Source organism: Diachasmimorpha longicaudata, chromosome 13, assembly GCF_034640455.1.
Source record: "Diachasmimorpha longicaudata isolate KC_UGA_2023 chromosome 13, iyDiaLong2, whole genome shotgun sequence".
In the NCBI taxonomy this organism is placed as follows: Eukaryota; Metazoa; Arthropoda; class Insecta; order Hymenoptera; family Braconidae; genus Diachasmimorpha; species Diachasmimorpha longicaudata.
In genome coordinates, this window is record NC_087237.1 from 5677676 (window position 1) to 5700290 (window position 22615).

Consider the following 22615-nt stretch of genomic DNA (forward strand, 5'->3'; position numbering starts at 1 on the left):
CAGAAAACGGTTTGTTGTGAAGTGAAAATGAAACGAGCAGGAGAGAATAAAAATACTGATAGCGTTATCACTGGTATCGTAACGATTTGCAAAATTAATGGACCGAGTCGTCAAAAGAAAAGGAAACGAAAATCGAAAGAAAATTATTTGGCGACAGGAAAAACTTTCTATTGGAAAATTAAAAATTTCATCGAAATTAATAAAAGCGATCGCATAATACAAACTGGAGAAGTTTGAAAGGCAGTGAATCGCGCATGACTTCTGAGAACCTGTTATACCGACTAGTTTTATCTCTACTGATAAAGCGGACAATTGCAAATGAATTTCCTAGTAATTTTTGGAACAAAAGTACATTGATTATCATAATCGTGTCCCGGAGACAAACGTCCGTCGATTTGTCCGGCACATTTGTTTAAATAATTGAAGAACTATAGGCTCCTGTCGTCCCTTCGTTCAATAACCTTCTTTACCCTGTGCAGTACAACTGAAAATACCCCAGAGACCCCAGACAGCAACTGTCGGTAATGAAATTATCGGACTGAACATCGGAAGCAAAATTCAAAATGAAACAGGAACGTTCCTTAATAATTATATAACTCGTTCTACACTTTCGTAATTTTTATTGAATCTCTTCTCCTCCTGCACATCACAAAACTTTCACCGACTGACAGCCGGTGAGAGCGACTCAGTAGAAATTACCGCACCGTTTGGTGCGGTAATTTTTACTGAAATTTTCGCTTCGTGAAGAGGAGACGTGACCGATACTATTCACAATATAAACACGACGATCTAGTCAATAAGTGTTGGACTATCGAAATAATAAATAAATAATAATGATAAAATGGATATTGGGTCAAGTATTTGGGAGCACTACTGGTGCTTTGTCGATTCTAATGTGAGACTGATCCCAGTGGCGGGTCCTGCCACTTGAATTCCTCCTGATAAGTGACATAGACGAGCCAGTAAAAAACATTCAAAAGTCCAAATGATGCGGGAAAAACAACCCTCGCTACTCTGTCTATGTACGACACACTATTTATGTGCCTTTCTACGCGTTCTCCGTGTCTTTTGCAGCCGCTTATGGCTTCACGTTGTCGGCGACGTCTGTAAAATCAAAAATTCATCCTGAGTGAGATCCTCGTACGTGAGATCTCGGGAGGGGAGAAAATATTTTTGAGAGATGAATTTCAAACGTCGAAAATTGACCCACTTCATATGTGAAACATGTGAAATACATAAATATTCTCGAGGATATTGTATACATGTCGCGAGGGTCTCCTGAATAGGGGCCCTATCGTAATTATTTACAAGATATTTACGCGCAAGAGGGACTTGTTAGTAATTTTTATCGAAACTAAAAACTTAATTATTTTTTGGGATTTTTTTTCCCTGAAATTGGGAACGAAATTATTCAGGAAATATCTGACTGATGGAATCACCTGAAATTGTCATCTCCTGCCAAACAGTACAGGAACTGCTGCCACTTTGGCAGGCACAACTCCGTCTGCGTTTGTCGCTCCATCGTCGAGGGTTTACAGGTGACCGCCGCGGAGATTGAATATCCCGTGTCCATACCGAAGGCAGGTGTTTCCTGCAGAAGAAATTCTATTATTCAGACCTCCAAACCCCTACAAATCTGACATTTAAGACTGAGAAGGCCCAAAAGGACGAATTCCGACCCCCAAAAAAAATCAGTTTCTTCAAAAATCGAATATAAATATGATCATGGCAGAATCAAAAGAACTTGAACACAATTTATCAAAAACCCAAATTCCGACGATTAAACTTGTTCCCTGCAAAATCAAAAAAAGGTTGGAACCCTTGACACCGTCGTCGCCGCCCTCAGAACCCTTTGTAAATCGAAAAAAGTGCAAACATTTATTGAATGGATCCTTACGTTGTAGATTGGACAAAGCATCGATCCTCGTCGTCTTGCAGTGTTCTCCTCAGGATGAACCGCTTGGGGACTGTAGGACGTCATTGTCCCCAGGTTATCCCCGTAATTCCTCTCATTGTCGTCCCACTCCACCCACTCGCTCTGATCAAGCGGTATCTCACCACTCCCCACTTTGGTGAAATAGTGAACTCCAGCGAATTCAAGGAGCGTTGCGATGCAGTAGAAAAAGCTCATGAGAAGAAACCAATCAAGAGCTGTTGCGTAACGGACTTTCGGTAGATCAGTTCTTGAGTCTAGACTTATTGTCGATAGCGTCAGGACGGTTGTTATTCCTCGAGAGATAAGACAAACGTCAAAGTATTATTGGTTATTCTGAACAGGACATTGGTCGCCAAATAGACTGACAAAAAAATATAAAGCAAATATAACAATAATAATTAAATGTTCTTTCGCGAATCATCAAATTCTTCGACTGGGAAATCAGTCTTCCAATGACAATCAGGGCCATTTGTTCCCGCTAATTTATTTGACATGCCATGACAGTGCAGAATAATTTACCGAGACCAACTCGATCACTCGTTGCTTCCCGATGAATCCAGAAGGACACCCAGCTCAGCACGACAATCAGAACACAGGGTACGTACACCTGAGATATTTATTAGTGATTATTATTGACGGAGGTGGCTTAATCGGATTAGTAATGACCCACTTGAATCAGGAAATATCCAGTATTCCGTTGCAAGTTGAACGAGACTTGGAGCACTGAGAATTCCCCCTCACGTCTGACAAACGTGAGATTTCTGTAGGGTGAGCCCATTAGATCAAACTGTGACAGTGCCATACCAGGCACGAAATCCACCGAGGGCCCCTCCTGCCATTCATAAACCAACTGTCTTGTGGTGTAGGCATCTGTAAAAAATTATTCATGATCGAGCCTCCTGTGTTTCGACATTTTTATATCCAGTGGTGGCAAAAAAAAATTCTTCAACACATGCAGTTGATGTCTTATTATGCCACATGTTGGGCTATGAGATATCCTGCTGGCAGAAATTTGAGGAATAGCCTCATGGGATTGAATTCAATTTTAGATGAAATCGTTCGAGAAAATTTTCCATTCGTCTTGAATGTTCGATTCAGATAAATTCTTGATGGTAAGTTATTCTATTGCATTTTCATTGCAATTTTATAAGAATTTTCATTGGATGAATTGGAAAATACATTGGAATAGACAGAAATAAAATGCAGACAAAAGTCGCTCCCTCGTACCGAGAATTCTTCGTCAACTTGATTGACTGTCAACAGCTTATTGAGAGGTTTTTTGTAATTAATTTTATCATCGTGGAAATTCCATGTTCACTTACAACTGCCGAGTATGAGAGGACAGGACTGTCGATCCATCGGGAAATTCCTCAGCTCCATCGGACACTTGGCCTTTATCGTCAATCTGCATTAATTTAATTTTATTCGTTTCTCTGCTTTTAAATAAAAATATCCAACGCTATCTGAAATAGAGAGTGCCTCCAACAGTAAAATCGTACCTCATGGAGTAGAGAATGTCACCGTCCTGGGATATTCGTAACAGCTTATTCGGCACTGTTATAGTGTGAACGTAACTGTGCTTTCCATTGTAAAAGTACGTGTCAGGACGCCATATCCTTTCGAGCATCTTGATACTCAAACTCAAGGACTTTATCGGTCCCAAGAAGCTCAAACGTGAGTCCCTCCAGTACTGACGGAAGTAGCAGTCCATCGAGTAGTCCTGGGGGATTTTATTTTACCACCATTCGAAAAGGAAAATGTCAACTTCTGTCCCACAATTTCATTTCGCTTGGTCTATCCTACTTACCATATCTAGCTCGGAAACTGGTCCCATGCTGCGTATCAGAATATTTGTCTTCACGACGGTGGGAATCCCTGAAAGATTCCGAGGACGAGTTAACGAGCACAATCATTATTGAGAGTCAGAAAAAGCGAAGGAGCATAGGCTCACATGTACAGATGTATCGAGTACCTCTATGTGATAATAAAAAAAAAGATTATGTCAGGAAAAAATTGATAGATGAATCGGTGGAATTGTGCAGGTCATTCTCACCCCCCCCCCCTTTATTTCCGTTTGAAAAAAAAATGTAGAGAAAAATTTTAATCAAAAACCTTTAATAGAGTAATTAAAACCTGTTGACGTTCTGTTAACATATCATTTTCTATTTATTACTCTGTTAAATTTTTTTTAACAGTGAGAATAGACAATAGAATGTCGATGTCCCTCATTTGTTCTCATGCTATCCCTTCATTCGGAGCAGAATCCACAGGGAAAAAAAATTGATAAAAGCTCTGGGCGCCAGAAATCACAGAAAAGTTGCGCAAAATGAAAGGGCATTACAACAAACAGAGAAAGCCAGGAATTTGAAAGGGAAAACGCAATTTGAGAGTGAGCCTCCAGTGGTCAGCCCTCTGGACATCATCCAACTTCCCACGTCCCCAGTGGATTGAGAGCCAGAGGTTGGACACTTTCGTGATTTTCCATATTCAGTTATAACAGGGGAATGGGAAGAGTTGGAAATGGAGAAGGGGTGGATGGAAAATAAAAAAAAATCACGAAATGAATATGTTTCCCTTCTTCTGGAGGTGGGTAAGCATCTGGAGCGAAAAGGGAATCAGGAAGGTGGGCCGGATGTCGATCTGATGCCGCGTGTGTGCTATCAGCTTGCAAGGACGAGCGAAAAAGGAATATTATTTTCTTTTTTTTTTATTTCTTCTTCACTTCCGTGATCTGGAGGAAATCGCTCTGCTTGAATACGTTATTGCGCTTTGTATCAGACAAATCGATACAGTATTTATGCGTGTATCAGTGCGAAAAAAACGACGGTATCGAGACTATTTTTAATACACTTTCTGTGATAGAATTCAATGGATTTTACGGGGGTACCAGGTTGCGTCATTAAGGGATGAAAGAGGATGAATGGAAATTTTATCGATAAAGAGATTTTCCACGGCATGTGGAGAGTAGCAAATCGTTTTTCTCAATTTTTTTTGTTCGACGGATGTGAAAAATAATTTGGTACTAACGTTCCTTCAGTTTTTATTTTTTTTCAAATTTTGTTGGTTTATGTCCGGTGCCATTAATAAAAAAAATGGAAAATTCAATAGCTCGTTGCGCTATTAACAAATTAATCCTAGAAATTCTGGGAGAATAATTATTAAAGGGAATTTAGGGAATTTTTAACTGAGGAAGAGCCTGGAAATTTAAGGAATTTGCTTTTTTGTGTAAAAAATGTACCTTTTCCATGAGTCGGCAGTTGGCTGTTCTCGTAGTTCATCAATAGATTCTCCAGAACCATTGTTATATTCCTGGATACCACATCGTTGACTGTCCCTCTGGTGCTTCTCTCCAATGAGCTGAGTTCTACAGTGGCTGGTAGCAGATGGTGAATTGTGTGATTACGACTGCTCCAACATCTACCCAGGCTGATGAGTACCACTATAACACTGATTGTGAGATGCAGCATTTGGTATATATCCATTACTACCCTGGATTTCCTCAATTTCTTGGATGGATTGATATTTACAGGTTGAAATTGAGGGGATGAATTGTGGAAATCAAAGAGTTTTGGAAAATATTTATCATCCCAGAGTTATTACTTCAATTCCAACAAAAATCATTGCTATCATCATCATTATCACCATTATTAACACCAACAAACCATCCACATGGAACTTGCATAAACAAGTACAGCAATAAATAAAAATAAATTATTGAAAAGGAGATTAATTCTCTGTAAAATGTTGAAACAAAATTTTTTTCTTTCATTGTGTCACTGGATTGTTGGTAAATTCCTCAAAACCTAATGTGACTGTATCATATCTCAGTGTCAGTTATCTATTCAAAAATTCAATGGACTCCCAGGCACAACAGCCACCACATACTCCAGTGAGAAAAGTTATTTCTGTAATGTGGTTTTTTAAACTTGTTTGGGGAGAAAAAAAAAGTACGGAATGGATCGAGTGGGTGAGGATTTAGATAGTTGTACCGTGTGCTGGGGGGTTTTAGAGTGGCTGGAGGCACGCAAGGAACGCAGGATTGTCACCCGGGTGCTGTTCGCATTCCTTGGGGCATGTGCATGTATATGGACTAGACCATACAGCATGTACTATTGCCCGAGTATATGGATCAACTAGGTGGCAACAAGTATCCATGTGGAATTGTGGGTGGCAAAAGGGATTGGAATTTAGCGAAGCAGTGGAATCGAGGTGAGTTTGTACCACTCGCGTATAGAGGGTGAGATAATTCTATATATGTTGGAAGAAAAAAGGGAATTTTAGCAAGTGCTGCAAGTCATTTAGTGGTGGTGGTTATTCGAATGGAAATGTTAATGATGAAGGGTTCGTTCAAATTGAATGACTAGTTTCCAAAATAATAAAAATAATAATTTAGTTTATGGGAAAAAGTATCGAAGGAAATTGTTCTTCAATTGAAGAACAATTTCCCTCAGTTTTCCTGCACTGAATGAGCCTGAGTGAAGTATTTTCGATGTGAAATGCCAACTGCGGTGAGCGGGGGAAGAACAAAGATAAAAAAATTGTCTCGATGGAGTCAATTGGTGGGAAAGTCGAATCGACCATCGCTCTCCAATATCAAAGTGATTCAAAATGAAATTCTTCCCCCCACGAGCCATCGGAAGACGATGAAAAATGAGACTGAACGAGGGCTGGGAAAGCCCTCGAGAAATAAAATTCAACTCTTAATTACTGAACACAAAGGCACCCCAGTAGTTTATGAGTAAATCATATGACATGAGAAAAATATATCTATTAAACCCATAAAAAAAATATTAATTCCAAACTCAATATAAACAAATTATTTTGATTTATCATTTTTCTCGATGTTATGCCCTATCGTCCTTAATCCGGTTCGCGGGTACATGAAGAAATAATGTAAGGAAGCAGATCGAAAGGGTTGAGAAATCTTTTTTCTCCTCGTCTCGAGTCGTGCCAAGAGGTATACCGAGAATAAAGTGAATGAGAAGGGGAGGAAAAAAGGCTTCTCGGTATCGCTGACACAGCATCATGGATCCATGAAAAGGGCTAGTGTCGCAAATGTTTCAAGTGGAATCTTTACACCCCGGTTACATCACATTTTTAACCGATTATGTGTGCATTTAGATTTTTTTTTCTCTCTCTCCCCACCCGCCCCCTCCCTCACAGGGTTTTGTTGCTGTCCCCGTTTATTCGAGCTTGTTTGGGGGGATGAATAATCTCGCTGTGCATTTCTTCCACAACACTGGACATAAAAATTGAAGACTATGAAATAATTGTTGTCAAGTTTATTGTTCTGAACGATGGAAGCTCACATTTTCAATCCAATGGTAAAAATATTTTTTATTTGTCCCTGAAAAATAACTCCTAATGCGAATTTTCGGTCTCGTGAATGTCATTGGGAGAGAGAAATAGCTCAGACGTGGAGAGTTGGAGCGGAATGGAAGGAACTCGAGGTACAAAAAAACAATGGGCGAGTAAGGGGTGAAGAGGGGGGGAAAAAAAGCGGCCAGTGAACACGAGACTCCGCTTTTCCTGCATTTGGAGAGTTAAAGGATCGTAAACGGCTTTCGGTGATATAGAATACGTGACGGACTTGGAAAAAAAAAATGACATAGATAATGGGATACAATGTATTGAGGTCAAACATGAGTGATGGCGGCCGATGGGAGGGCGAAGAATGTGGTGGAGCAAGCGACACATTTAAAAATTTATAATGAAATTTATAGGTAGGGTTCGATACATAAAACATTGGGGTTCAATGGGATTTTTGTATTGCTTGGGATGTGAATGGAAGGATCCAGGCTTTTGTTGAATTCTTTGGAATATAAAATGTTTATGATAAAAATGGGACTCTATTTTTATTATTTAAATCTCTTGATTTTTAGTTTATCGAGCGGTAATGGAACTTTCAAATATATCCTGGATCGTATAGTAATAATTATTGAGCAATATTAAACTCAATTTAATGGCGGGAGAGTCAGAATTGTGAATTTCAGTGGGAATTCAGTGGAATTCCGTATGTTTGGGCAGCCGCCAATCAAGAAGACCCCACCGCACTTTTCGTCAGTTAAAAATTTAAAAATATATTTGTCTGCATGACTTCAATTTTAATGAGGTCTTCATCTAATGATTCAACTGACTGTTCAACCCGTCACATTGTAACTACAAATTCTCTGAAAATTTCGTGGAATCATTGGGAATTTTCCAGGAGTGTCAAGAATCATTCAGTAAAATTCGATACGAAAACCCCAACTAAATTACGACGTTGTCAGGATATTTCTTGGAGGATCCCCTGGAATTTCTTGAAAACCTATCAACTGTCAACCACTTCACCAAGAAAATATATAAATACACCATGAAATGTGGATCGAGTCCTCTCAACCCTCGAGCAACGGAGTCAACCCCCGGGATAGATTTGATTCATTCAACGATTCCGGCAACTCCTTACGTCGATTACGTTTCGATTGGTGGAATCTTTCGCAAATAACAGTCGCTAGGGGAATCACATTTTATGTGAGAGAACGTAACAACGAGTGGTACAAAAGTGATGGCGGTGACGGGGGTGATAGGGGGGAGGGTAGGAGTTGTTGAGTATGGAGCTTTATATCGGTACCTCTTCTCGGAGTCTGCCGCAGTCGCAGGGGTTTGGGGGGGTGAGGGAGGGGGTGAAAAACGCCGAGGGGGGCATCCGAACACACCGGACGACCTACATCCCCTCGAACTTTTTCACTCCTTTTTTATTTTCAAATTTTTTTTTCCACCCCCACTTTTCCTTTTTTTTTTTCATCCGCCTAGACTTTGCTCGTCATTCCATTAACTTGGAGTTGGCATTTTTCCGGATGCGCGAATCTAATTCCAAGGGCGGGGGACTGGTGGGTGTGTGTGGGTGTCGGTGTGTGCGCCTGATGCATCAAAAGACAGGACTCAACGGGGTAAACTGTCGACATCTGAATTAGGGGGCGTTGTGTCAACCACTCAATGAGCCATCAGTCGTCTCGGGACTATTTAAATTTTTTTTGGGGAGGAGAAAAATATTTTGGGACCAGACGAGGCCCCAAGAGCCTCTCCCACTTTCTGGTGATGCCCATGAGACCCAGAATTTTATAAGAAATTTTTTTTCTCACAATCGGAAAATTCAATAAAAAAAATTCTGTTGAATATAAAAATTGTGTAGCTTCAGGATCTTCAGGGAGTATAATTAAATTTTCTTTCTGTATAAATAAATTATTTGGATCAGACAGTGAAAATCTGAAACTTCAATACTAAAACTGTTGAAAATCCGAGTGAAAATTCCGATCACTCACATTTATTTTTCATTCCCAATATGTCACGTTTTTTTTCTATTATTTCTCTGAGAAAACCTCACGTTTCAAGCATTAACTTTACTCTTAAAGTTTCGATGGGTCTTCATCTCGTACCGCTGTATTTAGCGGAAGTACTTCAAGTAGTTTTTAAAACCTCTACTTTTTATTTTTCAAATAATTCATAAAAGGATTAAAAATTGTGGGAAACAATTGCAGTCAATTGTTATCTCATGAAGTGGGTATGCGTACTTTTTCCTCTACTCATGATGAGGCGGTAAAAAGGGGTGGAAGAGGAAGGGGGAGGGGTTTAATCACGCTATGGAGCAGTCAAACGTGACGGAAGTTTACCCTTGGTAAATTTTGGGATGAAATGGCAGGGAGCTTTTATTTAAATCACCGAAAAGGCTTGCCCTCACTTACTCGTTAGTATTTGGAAAGCATCCCCACAACTGGTGAATGTAAATTCTGCATTTTCCAAACAGGTGTAGGACAAATTTGTTGGATAAAAAGTTGGAAAGCCGTTTGCTCCAGTTGTTCGAATGTGCAATTGTGGAAGAGTGTAATTAAATTATTTCACGATTTTTCCATTCGGCGAGGCCATTTAAAGTCTTATAAACATGTGAAATATTAATGATGTGAGGGATGAAAAATAAAAATTGCTTTGCAAATAAAAAATTTGTAGTTATTTTATCTTCTTCCTCATGAATTTGTGCACACAGGGAAATATTCATTGAAAATTACGTATCTACTCCGAGACTCCAGAGTAATTCGTAATTTTCACCGGTCTAATTACGAAAATTACTCTCCAGAACTGGCGATTGTCAGATTTAAAATTTTCAAAGAGGTCTTGGATAAATTTGTTGGACAGAAGGTTGGAATACATTGGGTTCCAGTTGTTGTCTTCTAGTAGAATAATAATAATAATTAATGGGGAATTTTTTTGGAGCCCGAAAGGGTTTTCTGGCCGCACGAATTTTCTATCAAAATTATCCGATTAATTCATCAATTAAGTGCGTGAATGCGGTGATCTTGATTCCCGAAACCGATAGCAATTCGATTTAGGTACTTGAGCGATCCTCTACCAGTCCCTGACAATGTCACTCATCGAAATATGTCGAGGTCCCGATTTGTACGCGTCACATGTCAAGACACGCATCACTGGTTAATTATAAAATGCCCCATATGTATGTGTGTGTATTCTACGGGCGAATCAACATGTGGATCTGACAAAATTCTGGATTTACTCGACTATCAATTAATCAGAACAATTAATATTATATTTTTTCATTTTTCAAGGGGACATTTTCAATGATTCTGGCAATCAATTCATACTTTCCATTTGAAAGTCCATTAGGGGTGGGTAATTAGAGTTTAATTGAGTGTGAGGTTGATGCATTGTAAATATTCATTCACAATATAGCCCTAGAATATTATTCACATCCGTTTGAAAATCATTCATCTGCGAATAATTCGTTTTGCAACAATTCCAATAATTATCGCACGAGGTTTTTAAATAAATAAACATCCGCAATCATCGCAATTACTATTATTACCGTCGGATTGGTATTTAAGTTACGACGTGCTGCGTTAATTGGAATTTTCTCCTGACATTTCAATTAATGTTCAGAATGTTAAAAAATCCCCGACAATATTTTTCCAAATCATAGAAATTTTTAATTACGCTCATTATCACACCCATTTGAATATCGCCATTATCAAAATCAATTAATAACATTAAATCGCCCAGTGAGAAAACCATCATCAATAAAATTCCGACACTTGTTCACTCGATCCTAACCGAACCTCCTCATTAATATTTTCATTCCAATAAATAATTAATTTTCAATCGCATTTCTATTCACATCAAATAAACATCAAATCATCATTAATAAAATTAAAACACTCCTGTGCTCGATCCCACCAGAATCTTCTGATAAATCTTCATGAATAATTAGCCATCTACCACCACAACTACAACATCTCCATTGAGCCAATCCCGTGTTGATGAATTCCCTCCAAAAATACCGTCCAAATTAAAAAAAAAAAAATTCTCCAATGCAACTCGATTGAAATGCCACCTTCAAATGTCATTTCTCCGATTATACCCGGTCAATCTCGTATTAATAATTAATTATCGTCGAGACTCACCTGGCAATTAGCCCCGTCATCCTCGAATAAGCTTTATAGTTACGCTGTGTTGCTTCTCGTGTTGAGTTTACCGGTACGCGAGTCGTCGACGTCGAGACAGCATTGCCAAGTCCGCGTGGTCCCCAGTTAGTTCCCCCTCCCCCTCCCCCTCCTTTTCCCCCTGCCCCAACCACCGAGTGGAGGATAGGTACATCGGGATTGACGATGGCAACCCCCTCGGATGGAGTTGGCGAACCTCGGGAAAGCCGTCGAGGAGTGTGCGCAACCCCTCAACCAAATCACAAGGCGCCTTTCTCGATTCCCTTCCGTCATTTCCCCACCTGCATACAATCCCACCCTCACTCCCTCTGAATCCCCCTTTGCCCCCTTTTCTTTTCCACTTCGCTGAGATAATTGCTCAAGTTAAAATTCGCCACCTTCTTATTATTCGGTGGATAAATAACTTCGTTAATTCTTTTCGGTGGATTTGTACTCATTTAGTCGGCGCTGAGTCCAATTTCACTGGTGAATAAAACATTTTGACAATATCAAATCAACTAGTTTTTAATCAACTTTCATTTTTTTGTTGGTTTTATTATTGCTTTGTTGGATAAGTGAGATCACGGGATAATCTATTTGAGTTTTCTAATTTTTAATCCACGTAATAGTCCCATTCAAAATTTTTTTATAAATTCTCATCGAAATTCGGATAATTCAGCACCCTAATTGAACTACCCCAGGTATGCTTGTCCAATTATAACCGAGAGTAGTTGGAAGTTGTCGAATAGTAGTTGCTCAGATCGACACTAATTCAGCACGTCAACATTAATTACATAATTAAGCCGAGTTTCTCTGTAACGCGATTGAATTACATCGCGAATGAAAAAAAAAAACCTCAAACTCCCGCCGCTACCTTCCACACTCGCTACCATAAAAACAATAATAATAATAGCATGTGGGAAATGATGTAAAATACAAGAGGGGAGATTTTTGGAATCTCGGGGGTACGATCACGTCGGCGTAAACCGTTTTGGTCTTCCTCTCTTCGGGGACGAGTGGCGCGCGCATACTGTGTTTCGAATTATCCCTCCAGATGAAAACGGGGAAATTCTTCCTCCACCACGAGGTATACCACCTTTACCCTTCCCTTGTAACCACCTCGTGCTGTATGTGTATGTGTACGATCTCTTCGGAGCAACGAGAAAGACCCAACTCGCGTGGAAAAGGGTATGTACCCTTCGGACACGACGTTGACGTTGAAATAAAAATTCATTCACTGGTGAAACGTATTTATTGGCTTTAAAATCATTTCGGAAAATGAATCGAGGGTTTTTAGGGGCTCATGTGCATCACTGGGCGGAAGTTGAGTTAATTGTAACGCCGGATAAGTCGGGGTAAATATGTGATAATGTGCTGATTTAATGTCCGGTGGTGGAGGAAATGATCGAATTGGGGAGATAGTTTTGGAAGGAGCGAATGGTACGGAAGGACCCACCGACGGAGCGCTCATCATCCTCGATCCTCGATCCTGAAGAGCAATTTTTGCCTTGGAAATTTGACAGGTAGATCGCGCCTTCTTTGGGGTGAGGGGTTGCACGAGATTTTGTTAATATAAAATATCTCTTTTACATAAATCGAAGAATTTTTTATTTCATCTCAGCAAAACTGATGATTAATTAATGCCCATCAAACTCCGTTCGATAAATAATTCTGACATGTTTTTTGAATAGAATTTTTTTTTTTCAATCTCCGCAATGATTTTTCTATAAATATGAAACACTTGAGTGCATAATTTGTTGAAATTTATATTTTCAATTTATTTAATCCGGGTAAAAATTCTGACACAAAATTTTATGTTGATTCACCTTGTCCTCGATTCCTGACGAACTCTTGAAAAATACCTTCGAAATAATTTGATGAATTACCTCCCCTCGTAATTGTTTAATTGAAAAACTTCCCATTTTGACGAGCTCTCAGTAACTGAGAAATTGACAAATTTGTAGGAAGAAAGAAGAGTATCGAGATGACGGTCTGTCGTATTCGTGTCGTGTTGTGACGAAGAGGAAGAAGAAAAAGTGTCTTCGTTGACAGCAGGATGGTGTTATCGGGCGATATTCTCCTGGCTATTTTTATCGTACACCTGAGCCCCCTCAGTGTCTGGTAAGAACAAAAAAAAATTATTACGTGTTAAAACATGAAAATTAAAAGGAACAAATATTTAAAAAATCGATCAATCTTCACTAAACACTTTAAAAAATTCCCAACAATAATTCCCTACGCAACTGACGATCTTCCCATTCACCGAAATAAAAAGAATCTGAATCAAAAGAGTTGTCACACCCTCACATATTTAATTAACTAAACCACGAACCCTACACTGGTCACAACTCTTGAATTTATTCCTCACCAAATGAAAGAAAAAATGGGGTTGTGGACTGGAGGCGACCATTCCACCCCTCACCCCCACAATTAATCTCAATAATCTCAATTAATAGCAGTCTGTTCTGATACTACTCACAAGTGTGTGGAACTCACATTCGTAAAATTATCTCGTCCAGTTTCCCTGTCCTGCGGTGTGATCAATCGTATGAAAGATAACGACACAAACCAGAAAACACATTACAATCACGATGATCCATACAATGTGATTGAACTGATGTATCTCATGTAGTTGATAATATACCCACTGAATTATTTCAAAGGCAATCTCGAAGATTAATCTTATATCACTTGACATTTAGAGACTCTTCTCCCTCATCAAACGTGACGTGCACTCCACTCTCTCCGGTAGTAAGTGTACAGAGATATTGCGAGCATAATCGCTATCATTATGGCTAATATCCAGCCCAGGTCAATGCCAATGTCAACGTTTTTTCTCTGACAGCACATTTTTCACCGTTGATCGAATGATTTAATTGCCGTAATTAATTCCTAAATGGGGGTTTAATTTTCCTGAGGGAGTTAATCCGATAAATGCCATCGTTTTGGGGTTAATTTCCTATGGAAAATGACAAGGGGAGAAAATCAAGAGGGCATTTGTTTTCAAATAGTGAGTGCAGTCTTCTGAACATTTGAAATTCAATTTTTTTATTAGGAATTCACGAATAGGGAAAACTTCAGACGCGAAAGCTCATTTGAATTTACTTACATCGGAAGGGCTTTTACTGGGGAAGATGCGTTATTCGAAATCTCTCATAAATTGTGGGGACGTTGTATCTGCGGTGAACAGTCTGGGATAATATTCGGAGACACAGGAGAGGTGTTGAATGTAATTAGACTATGGGAGACACTCGAGACTGTTAAACATTGCAATTAATGGCAGTGGCACAACACAGAGGAATTTTGTAATTATGTCTTTAAAACGGGAAAAAATATTTTTATAATTCGCGGTTTACTTTTTAAATCGAACTGGCGGGAATAGAGTCACTCAAAAAATTTCATTGTTCAAATAACAAATGAATGATAAGTAAATAATATTGGCTGATGAGGCACGTTTTTTTAACACGTCTGACACACGCGGGTGCGTTCTACTCGCGCGATAGAAACAAAAACCCGAGCAACTCTTTCCAAAAGTTTACTTCAGGATTTGCTGGAACTTGTGTAATTAGGTCTTGAAAGTTGCAAGCATGTTTCGACTCGCCGAATGTCGGGATGAGAAACTAATAAACCCTTTGATGTGGAGGAAATCATGAAGTTTTTCACGTTGACTTTCTCCTTAAGATCGAAATCCCGAGACAAAAAGTATTCGGAAAATGGGGTTTTTAAATAAAAAAAAACCCTGGCCCCCTTGAATTACCCCCCATTAATTATCTCGTTACACAACTTCGACAACCCATCATCAATGGGGTGATGCAAAATTTGAATGCCCGGAGCGATTCCTATTCTGAGAAACTCAGTGCAGGAAAGCAGAAACTTTTTTTCTCCTCTTTACTTCCTCCTACAATTTTTCAACTGAAAAAAAATGTTCTTTGGAACTCTTTTCAAGGGGATATTTGGAGTCTGGTGGCAACAGTGCATCTGATAGGTTGGAGAACGTGACCCAAACAATTTCCCGTATTCTCGACGGTTACGATATTCGATTGCGTCCCAATTTCGGAGGTAAGTACCAAAAACTCCTGTGATCCTCATCCCCCCTCTCATCCACGAAGAATCATCTCAACGAGACTTCCCAGAAATTCTCATGTCACCTATCGATCCAAATGCGCGTATAGTACACACTAGTTTTGTGGTTGAAATGGGTGTCCCGTCGGGAAATTGAGGGTTTCGCTCCACGTACTGACCCACTACCGCAAGTCTCAGTAGATTCTCACTGGCAGCCTCTTATAAATATGCAAAATTGAGTGATTTAAATTAAGCCTAGGTTCAATTATTTCCGTTATTTTACCACAAAGTGTACCTATGTACGTAACCATTGACTGAACCCTCTCCCTCCCCTGGCGCATTATTTTTTATTATTTTTTTTCTTTGACAAAAATAAATCACAAATCAGTGACTATCGCAAGTAAAATCATCAGCTAATTAAATTGTTTTCCAAAATTCTGATTCGCGACTGATCGAAAAAGTCGAAGGGTACAATCTCCTGGTATTTTTGGTTGAAGAAGAAATTTGTTTATGAAAGCCCTTGCGTCGTATAACCTTCCTCCCATCTGTTAATCAAAATCTGTCCTATTAGTTGTAACGAGACAATATCTAAATAACAAGATATTTTTTATAAAGACCACTCGGCTCGGGCGATCTATCAACTCGACTCTATTTCCTCATTATTTACCGCGTACCCCCTCCATATTTCATCCATAATTTTATTATCCCCCTGATAAGACAATATGGATTATGAAATACGATTCGAGTGGATTGCCTGTCTTCTCAGTAATTTTTATATTTTTTTTCTTCTTATTTGATGGACGTGAAAGCCCTTAATTGAACTTTTCCACGCCATTCAATTCGACGGGGCATCATTACCCGGTTTAATTGAATAACCCGCATGCCGTCAGGATGATATCCAACATTTTTTTTAATATTTCGTTCTCCCTGGGCAACGACTATCGTAGAATCGATTATATCTCACGGAAATGCAGCGCAGGATTATATTACAATTTTCCACCACTTGTTGAAATTTTACCTCTAATTTTTCGCTTCATTCGCGACTTTTTTTTATTCAATAGGGGATCCTCTCAAGGTTGGCATGGACCTCACCATCGCCAGTTTCGATGCTATATCCGAAGTCAATATGGTAAGTCAAAAGTCAAATTATATCACGGAATGTACCAATTTTCCCAATACAAAACACTGCGCGGACAGAAGTATAAAAAAAATCTCACGAAGCGGTAAAAATTTTATTGAAAGAACGTGAAATTGTCTCCGGAAATTGCGAAAAATTGCACCTCATCAGTGCTGAAATTTTTTATATTCGATGGACTGCGTTATCTACTCGTCCTCGTACTAAAATATCTCCAGAAAATTACTGTCCCTGTGACTAAAGGTAATTTAAGAACGTAATGAAGTTCTTCATTGAAAAAGCTGAAATTCTGGAGTTCAAAAAACTCCCTAAAATTGTCATAAATTTCATTGCATTTCCCGGGACCGATCTCGACTTATCAACAATAAAAAACGGTCCATTTTTCTCCACCCCCTTCGCAGCCCATTCCCCCACGTCACCCCAGCCATCTCAACTCCAAATAAAAAAAACTGCTCGAGGGTATTATTCATCATCTCTCTGCGCCAAATCCTATCATCCCAGGCTAAAAAAAAAACATGATTTTTTTTTCTTTTAACAGGATTACACGATAACAATGTACTTGAATCAGTACTGGAAGGACGAGCGGTTGGCGTTTTCATACGAAGCAGAAGTGTTGACGCTGAGTGGTGATTTTGCCGAGAAGATTTGGGTACCGGATACATTCTTCGCCAACGACAAGAACAGGTGAATAGAAGATGTGTCACAAGGGGAAGGGGGAGTGTGATGAGAGGAATGGGAAAGTAATAGAGATGAGGAGCGAGCGAGAGAGAGAGAGAGAAAGTGCATAACGATCGATTATAACTCCTGAAATGTGGGTTAATAGTTGAGGGGGGTAAATGCTTCATTTTTTATTGTGTGAAGAATACTCTTGGAAATTGACACACATTCAACACGATTACCACACAATTATCATCTCGATTAATATCACTATTCAGTCGCTGCAAAAAATCGCAAATATTTTTAATTGATACAAAATTTTTTTGTTTCCATTATTTTTGCATAAAAAATATTTTTCTTTATATTTTTTTTTATAGCTTTAATTGATTTAGTCAATTAATGAAGTGGATTATAAACCACTTCATCACCACAACTTTGCAACTTCTAATTTTTGTTATTCCAACGTAAAAAAAAATTATCCGCGTACAACCGGGAGTCACATCATTAATATTAATACCCGATTTAATGAATCACCTTAATTCCCAGAAATAAAAAAAAAAGCACTGCATCCCGTGAATAAAAAGTTCAATTACGCTAAATTTTTGTAATTATGACGTAAAATCTATTTTTTCCAACTCCATGCGAAAGCCATGATCGAGCAGTAAATTTTAATGATAAATTCAATCGACTCTCAATGAAAGGAAACTTTTCCCTCAACTTGTCGATTAAAATAATAAGTACACTAATTAAGCTAATTTCTAGTTTTTATTATTTTAAGGTAAAAATGATTTTTAAAATCCCCATGTGAAGCAGGGAATGAAGTAATGAATTTTAATGACAAATTTTGTAAAGAGGTTTCGTTCCCAGCTTTCTTCACGACGTCACTGAGCGCAACAAACTCGTGAGACTATCCGGGGATGGTTCGATAACATATGGAATGAGATTTACAACTACCCTAGCATGCATGATGGACCTCCACTACTATCCACTGGACTCGCAAAACTGCACTGTGGAGATTGAAAGTTGTATGTATATCGTGTAAATAGTGGTAGCAAAGTTTGATGGGTTTTATAGGGATTATTTGTATTCGTCGATTAGATGTGAAATATACTAATAAAGTTAGTTGAAGTATAGATTGACCTGGGGGATTCTGGAGGGCCACCTGAGTGACTGAGTAAAGCACGTCGGATACATATTTGTTCTTCCCCATTAGCTCGATTAATTCAATTTGTGATTGAGATTTACCGTCGAAACTATAGCGTAAGCGTTAACGTTCACCAGACGGAGTAATCTAGTTGGCTGATGAAGTGGCTTTACTGCAGATTCTGGAAGATCACGAGTGGATATGTTGATTCCAATTTCAACGACTAGGCCAGAGATATGTCGATGTTTGTGGAATGATCAAGTTCATTTGTACTTAGAATTTTTTTGCAGATGTAGAAGGCCTGAAATGAACGCTTTCAAAAGTTGGAGAACAGTTGATCAGTCACGACCAGTAGTTGAAGAGCAGCTTCGACCTCCAGCGCTTTTTAAATAGGAAAAAAATTACCAGATTTGTAGGGAATTTTATTCGATTTTTCTCTCAATGGAATTTGATTTTTAACTCCAGTTTAGATTTTAGAGAATAAGTTTTATGGAAAAAAAGTAGAAATGATTCGATGGCACTCATCAAGGTCGTTTCTACTTTGGAATTTTACTCTGTAAAGACAATGGCATGATTTTCAGTCTAGTTCTCGTCTCAGACTCCAATTATCATTTTCCACTGAAAGTTTGTCGTACCCTGATTTATTCAGATGGATACACTGTGCTGGACGTCGTCATGTACTGGAAGGAGACACCGGTACGTGGAGTTGAGGAGGCTGAACTGCCCCAATTCACGATACTCGGATACGAAACTAACGATCGGAAAGAGCGTCTTGCCACTGGCATCTATCAAAGACTCTCCTTGAGTTTCAAACTTGAGAGGAACATCGGTTATTTTGTCTTTCAGACGTATTTACCTAGTATTCTTATTGTCATGTTGAGTTGGGTCAGCTTCTGGATCAATCACGAGGCTACAAGTGCCAGAGTAGCTCTTGGTGAGTGTTTCCAGTACTCTAGACTCAAAGAAATCAATAAAAAAATTGAAAGAAAATTTTCCAGATCAATTCTCGTGTTCTCCAGGTCAATTTTCACTCCCGGAAAAATATACCTATCAATAAACAATGAGTTATCATGAATATTTTGGATTTTTAAAGTAGATTTGGTGACGTTCATCGTGAATACATATTCAAATTATGAAAATTGAAAAAGTTAGGATGATGCACCACTTCGCTAGCGAAATTTCTCCTCTCAATTCAACAAATCCCCAGGTATCACGACGGTACTGACAATGACAACGATATCAACGGGTGTTAGAAGTTCACTCCCACGCATCAGCTACGTCAAAGCCATTGACATCTATCTCGTCATGTGCTTCGTATTCGTTTTTGCAGCGCTACTTGAATATGCAGCTGTCAATTACACGTATTGGGGGGCCAGGGCAAGAAAAAAAACTAAACAGAAGAGAGATCTAATGAAGAAACAAACATCAGTTCAAACACCAGGTACATTTACTCTCCTAACGTTCATTATATATAAATTTCTGAGAACGTCGAAATCATTCTTGAAAATTAAAATGTAAATAAAATGTTTACTCAAATTTTTTGTATCCAAATCATAAAATTTCTTTCAACTTAATTCGTGTGGAAATTCAGTAAAATTCTTTGGCATTTTTTTTCTGCCAGAGTTTGGGATAATTTTTTAAAATATCACTCGTAGAAACCACAGAAGCTGACATAATAGAGCTACAAGATCTTCGAATATCACCGCTACCAAGCATCAGGAGTCGATCGGGTTTGGCAAGTGGTGCGACAACTCCAGCAGCAGTTGGAGTTCAAGATCGTGGTCAGTTTCCACCAAGTTTTCGTCCTGCGCGTTATAATACCAGAAGCAGTGGACTTAGATACCGTGGCACACGTCAGCACAAACCAAAGGTCCATCTCGTCTCCATTTTTTTTTCACTTCCATCCGACGACTCATCGAAGCTAACTATTTCTTTGCGCATCAGTCTAATGATTATGATTGCACGGTCTAATGATTATGGAACGATTTTCTCCTTTATTTCCGCCTTTGCGGTAAATAAAAATTGGAAATTCTTTGCAAAAAGTTGCAGAAGAAACTGCTTGCGTAATCGTGATGCAGAATTATTCGACGGATGCTCGAAGGAACTTTCAAACTTTATTTAATGATTTTTCATAGAGTTTACGTCAGCGCAAATCGCTCATTATTGTGCACATATTTTCGCACACGAATGAAAGCGACAAGAGCATAATTTATTATTAATCGTAATGTGGAAAAAAATTCCATAAAAAATTATTGCTAAATTCGATTGAATTTTCTATTGAGTTCACTAGTGTTTGAAAATTCTTTAGTACATGCACTCGAGGTTTAATTGCAAATAACATGAAGTTTCATCTGATTCTAGGTCTTTCATGCCCTGAAACGAGGCGCCTCAGTGTTAAAAGCCTCATTACCAAAGATCAAGGACGTCAACGTCATTGACAAATACTCCAGACTCGTGTTTCCAGTCAGCTTCATCCTCTTCAACGCTGTCTACTGGACATTCTACGTCGTCTGAAGTGAAATTTATTCCCGCAAATATTAAAAATTCCACGAATTCCACGAAATATTCGTGACAACGTGCGCGAGTGAGTGATAAACAAAGAAACCAAATAATATCGATGAACACATTCATTATGTTTAACAACTCCAATCGAATTACGTGTCCGTTCCACTTTAGATGTTGATTACAAAATGACCATCATAATTAATCAGATATTTCACTAGAAAAATTTAAGATAATCGAGATAAGATGATGAAAAATCATGAGCAATTTAACGGTCACTACGAAGTCTCGCGAAAGTACTGAATCTGAATGCTGCCACAATTATGAGACACGATGAGTTAATAATGATTAATAATAAGTATGTTATGGTGAGAACATTTGTGCTAAATAAAATGCGCCTATTGAGAAATAAAATTATAGATAGATCAAACGAAAGTAGAAAAATAAAATTATTTGTATGATTTTGAGGGATCGTAAGACAATATGTTCCTACAACTTATTTGCATTCCATATTTTTAATTATTAGCAATACGGAGGGACAATTGTTAACATATTGTCCAACTGCGGTGAAAATTGAAAGTTCGGAGCCAATGAACGTCATTAAAAATTTTCTACCCCTTTTATCACTATTTCTGTTGAAATTATTCTAATGCAAACGTTCCAATTACATTCAGTGAATAAATAATTAATTGCAAAATACAGATTATCACGTGTTACTCCACTTTCTACCTTCTGAACAATTCTTTAATTCTCGACGGATAGTTTTTAGAATTTATTTATTCGTTTGTATTCGCAAAAAAGATTTTAACCACATTTTTCTCTCCGTATATGATAACTCGATGAATCACTGTAAATAAATAAAAATTCAATTTTCAAATTCTATCGATGTTAACGATGTAGCAAAATTGAAAATTAGTTTTGGAGTATATCGTGTGAGGAACAATGAGAACAACATATTTGAATGAAATATACAGTGATACCAAAGCAAAAGAATCATTTTTCAATTTTATTTCATCGAAGGTTCAAGGCAAAATTGAGAGTTGGCTAATCTCCGGCGAAAAACCTGACGCGTGCAGAAATATCGCGTAATATAGGAACTGACGTATAGTCAAGATACGATTCAAACAAGGGAACAAACAGCTCTAATCAGCCAACTTGAACTAGTTTCACTGATTGAAAACAAGTTCATGACACTCGGAAAAAATGGATATTTGTCATCCGCAGATTGACAAACAGCGATACAAACCATTGTACCACTGTAATTACGCGTTATTACATGCGCAGGAATATATGTCAAGCCGTTGTTGGTGCGCAAGGGAAAATAATTCCTGCGAAAAATTACCGCATCCGATAAAAGTTCAATTGAATAATTAAGAAAAATACTATTTGTTTGGGCAACTCCGTTGGCGATTTTTTTAAAAATAATATTCAAAGAAGCTATGTTGCAGATTATGGGCGTAATTGTCTTACGCCATTACGCTTATGACTGAAGTGCGCAATAACGGAAATAAAAACATAACATCTATTTTTACGTAATGAAATTCAATAGTAGACAAAGAGTCAGCGCAACTGGAGAGTGAATCATGACCCGTTTCACTAATCGATCATCCATATAGTGAATCGAAACATTAATTATCGCTTTCTTCGTAGAATTCCTTTCTCTCGGGGCAGAGAATGAAAAGATCGGGAAACTCGCACTCGCGTTGAGGTCA

General features: G+C 38.4%; 2 protein-coding genes across 3 annotated transcripts; one reads left to right on the top strand and one right to left on the bottom strand.

Annotated features, from left to right (window-relative positions):
- Positions 1-53: 53 nt before the first annotated feature.
- On the bottom strand, positions 54-11505 carry LOC135168791 (gamma-aminobutyric acid receptor alpha-like). The gene is made up of 10 exons (XM_064133311.1): positions 11386-11505; positions 5175-5383; positions 3744-3811; positions 3436-3656; positions 3259-3341; positions 2607-2806; positions 2456-2543; positions 1898-2229; positions 1440-1591; positions 54-1104 (listed from the first exon to the last, which is right to left on the bottom strand). Exons 1-10 carry the CDS (start codon positions 11403-11405, stop codon positions 891-893), a joined length of 1587 nt encoding a protein of 528 aa, XP_063989381.1. The 5' UTR covers positions 11406-11505; the 3' UTR covers positions 54-890.
- Positions 11506-13384: 1879 nt separating this feature from the next.
- LOC135168903 (gamma-aminobutyric acid receptor subunit beta-like) lies at positions 13385-20922 on the top strand. 2 transcript variants are annotated; one of them, XM_064133514.1, is made up of 9 exons: positions 13385-13524; positions 15350-15462; positions 16527-16594; positions 17139-17284; positions 18110-18282; positions 19051-19335; positions 19609-19842; positions 20057-20271; positions 20763-20922. In XM_064133514.1, the coding sequence occupies exons 1-9, from the start codon at positions 13460-13462 to the stop codon at positions 20913-20915; spliced, it is 1452 nt and encodes a 483-aa protein (XP_063989584.1). In that variant the 5' UTR covers positions 13385-13459; the 3' UTR covers positions 20916-20922. The 2 variants fall into 2 exon arrangements, with proteins under 2 accessions (XP_063989584.1, XP_063989585.1); XM_064133515.1 differs by having other exon boundaries at positions 18125-18282.
- Positions 20923-22615: the final 1693 nt, after the last annotated feature.

Coding starts and splice junctions, on each gene's coding strand:
- LOC135168903 (XM_064133514.1), top strand. CDS start 13,460: ATGGTGTTATCGGGCGATATTCTCCTGGCTATTTTTATCGTACACCTG. Junction 13,525..15,349: donor CTGAGCCCCCTCAGTGTCTG/GTAAGAACAAAA, acceptor ACTCTTTTCAAG/GGGATATTTGGAGTCTGGTG. Junction 15,463..16,526: donor ATTGCGTCCCAATTTCGGAG/GTAAGTACCAAA, acceptor TTTATTCAATAG/GGGATCCTCTCAAGGTTGGC.
- LOC135168791 (XM_064133311.1), bottom strand. CDS start 11,405: ATGACGGGGCTAATTGCCAG. Junction 5,384..11,385: donor ATGACGGGGCTAATTGCCAG/GTGAGTCTCGAC, acceptor TCTCACAATCAG/TGTTATAGTGGTACTCATCA. Junction 3,657..3,743: donor CAGTTTCCGAGCTAGATATG/GTAAGTAGGATA, acceptor AAAATCCCCCAG/GACTACTCGATGGACTGCTA.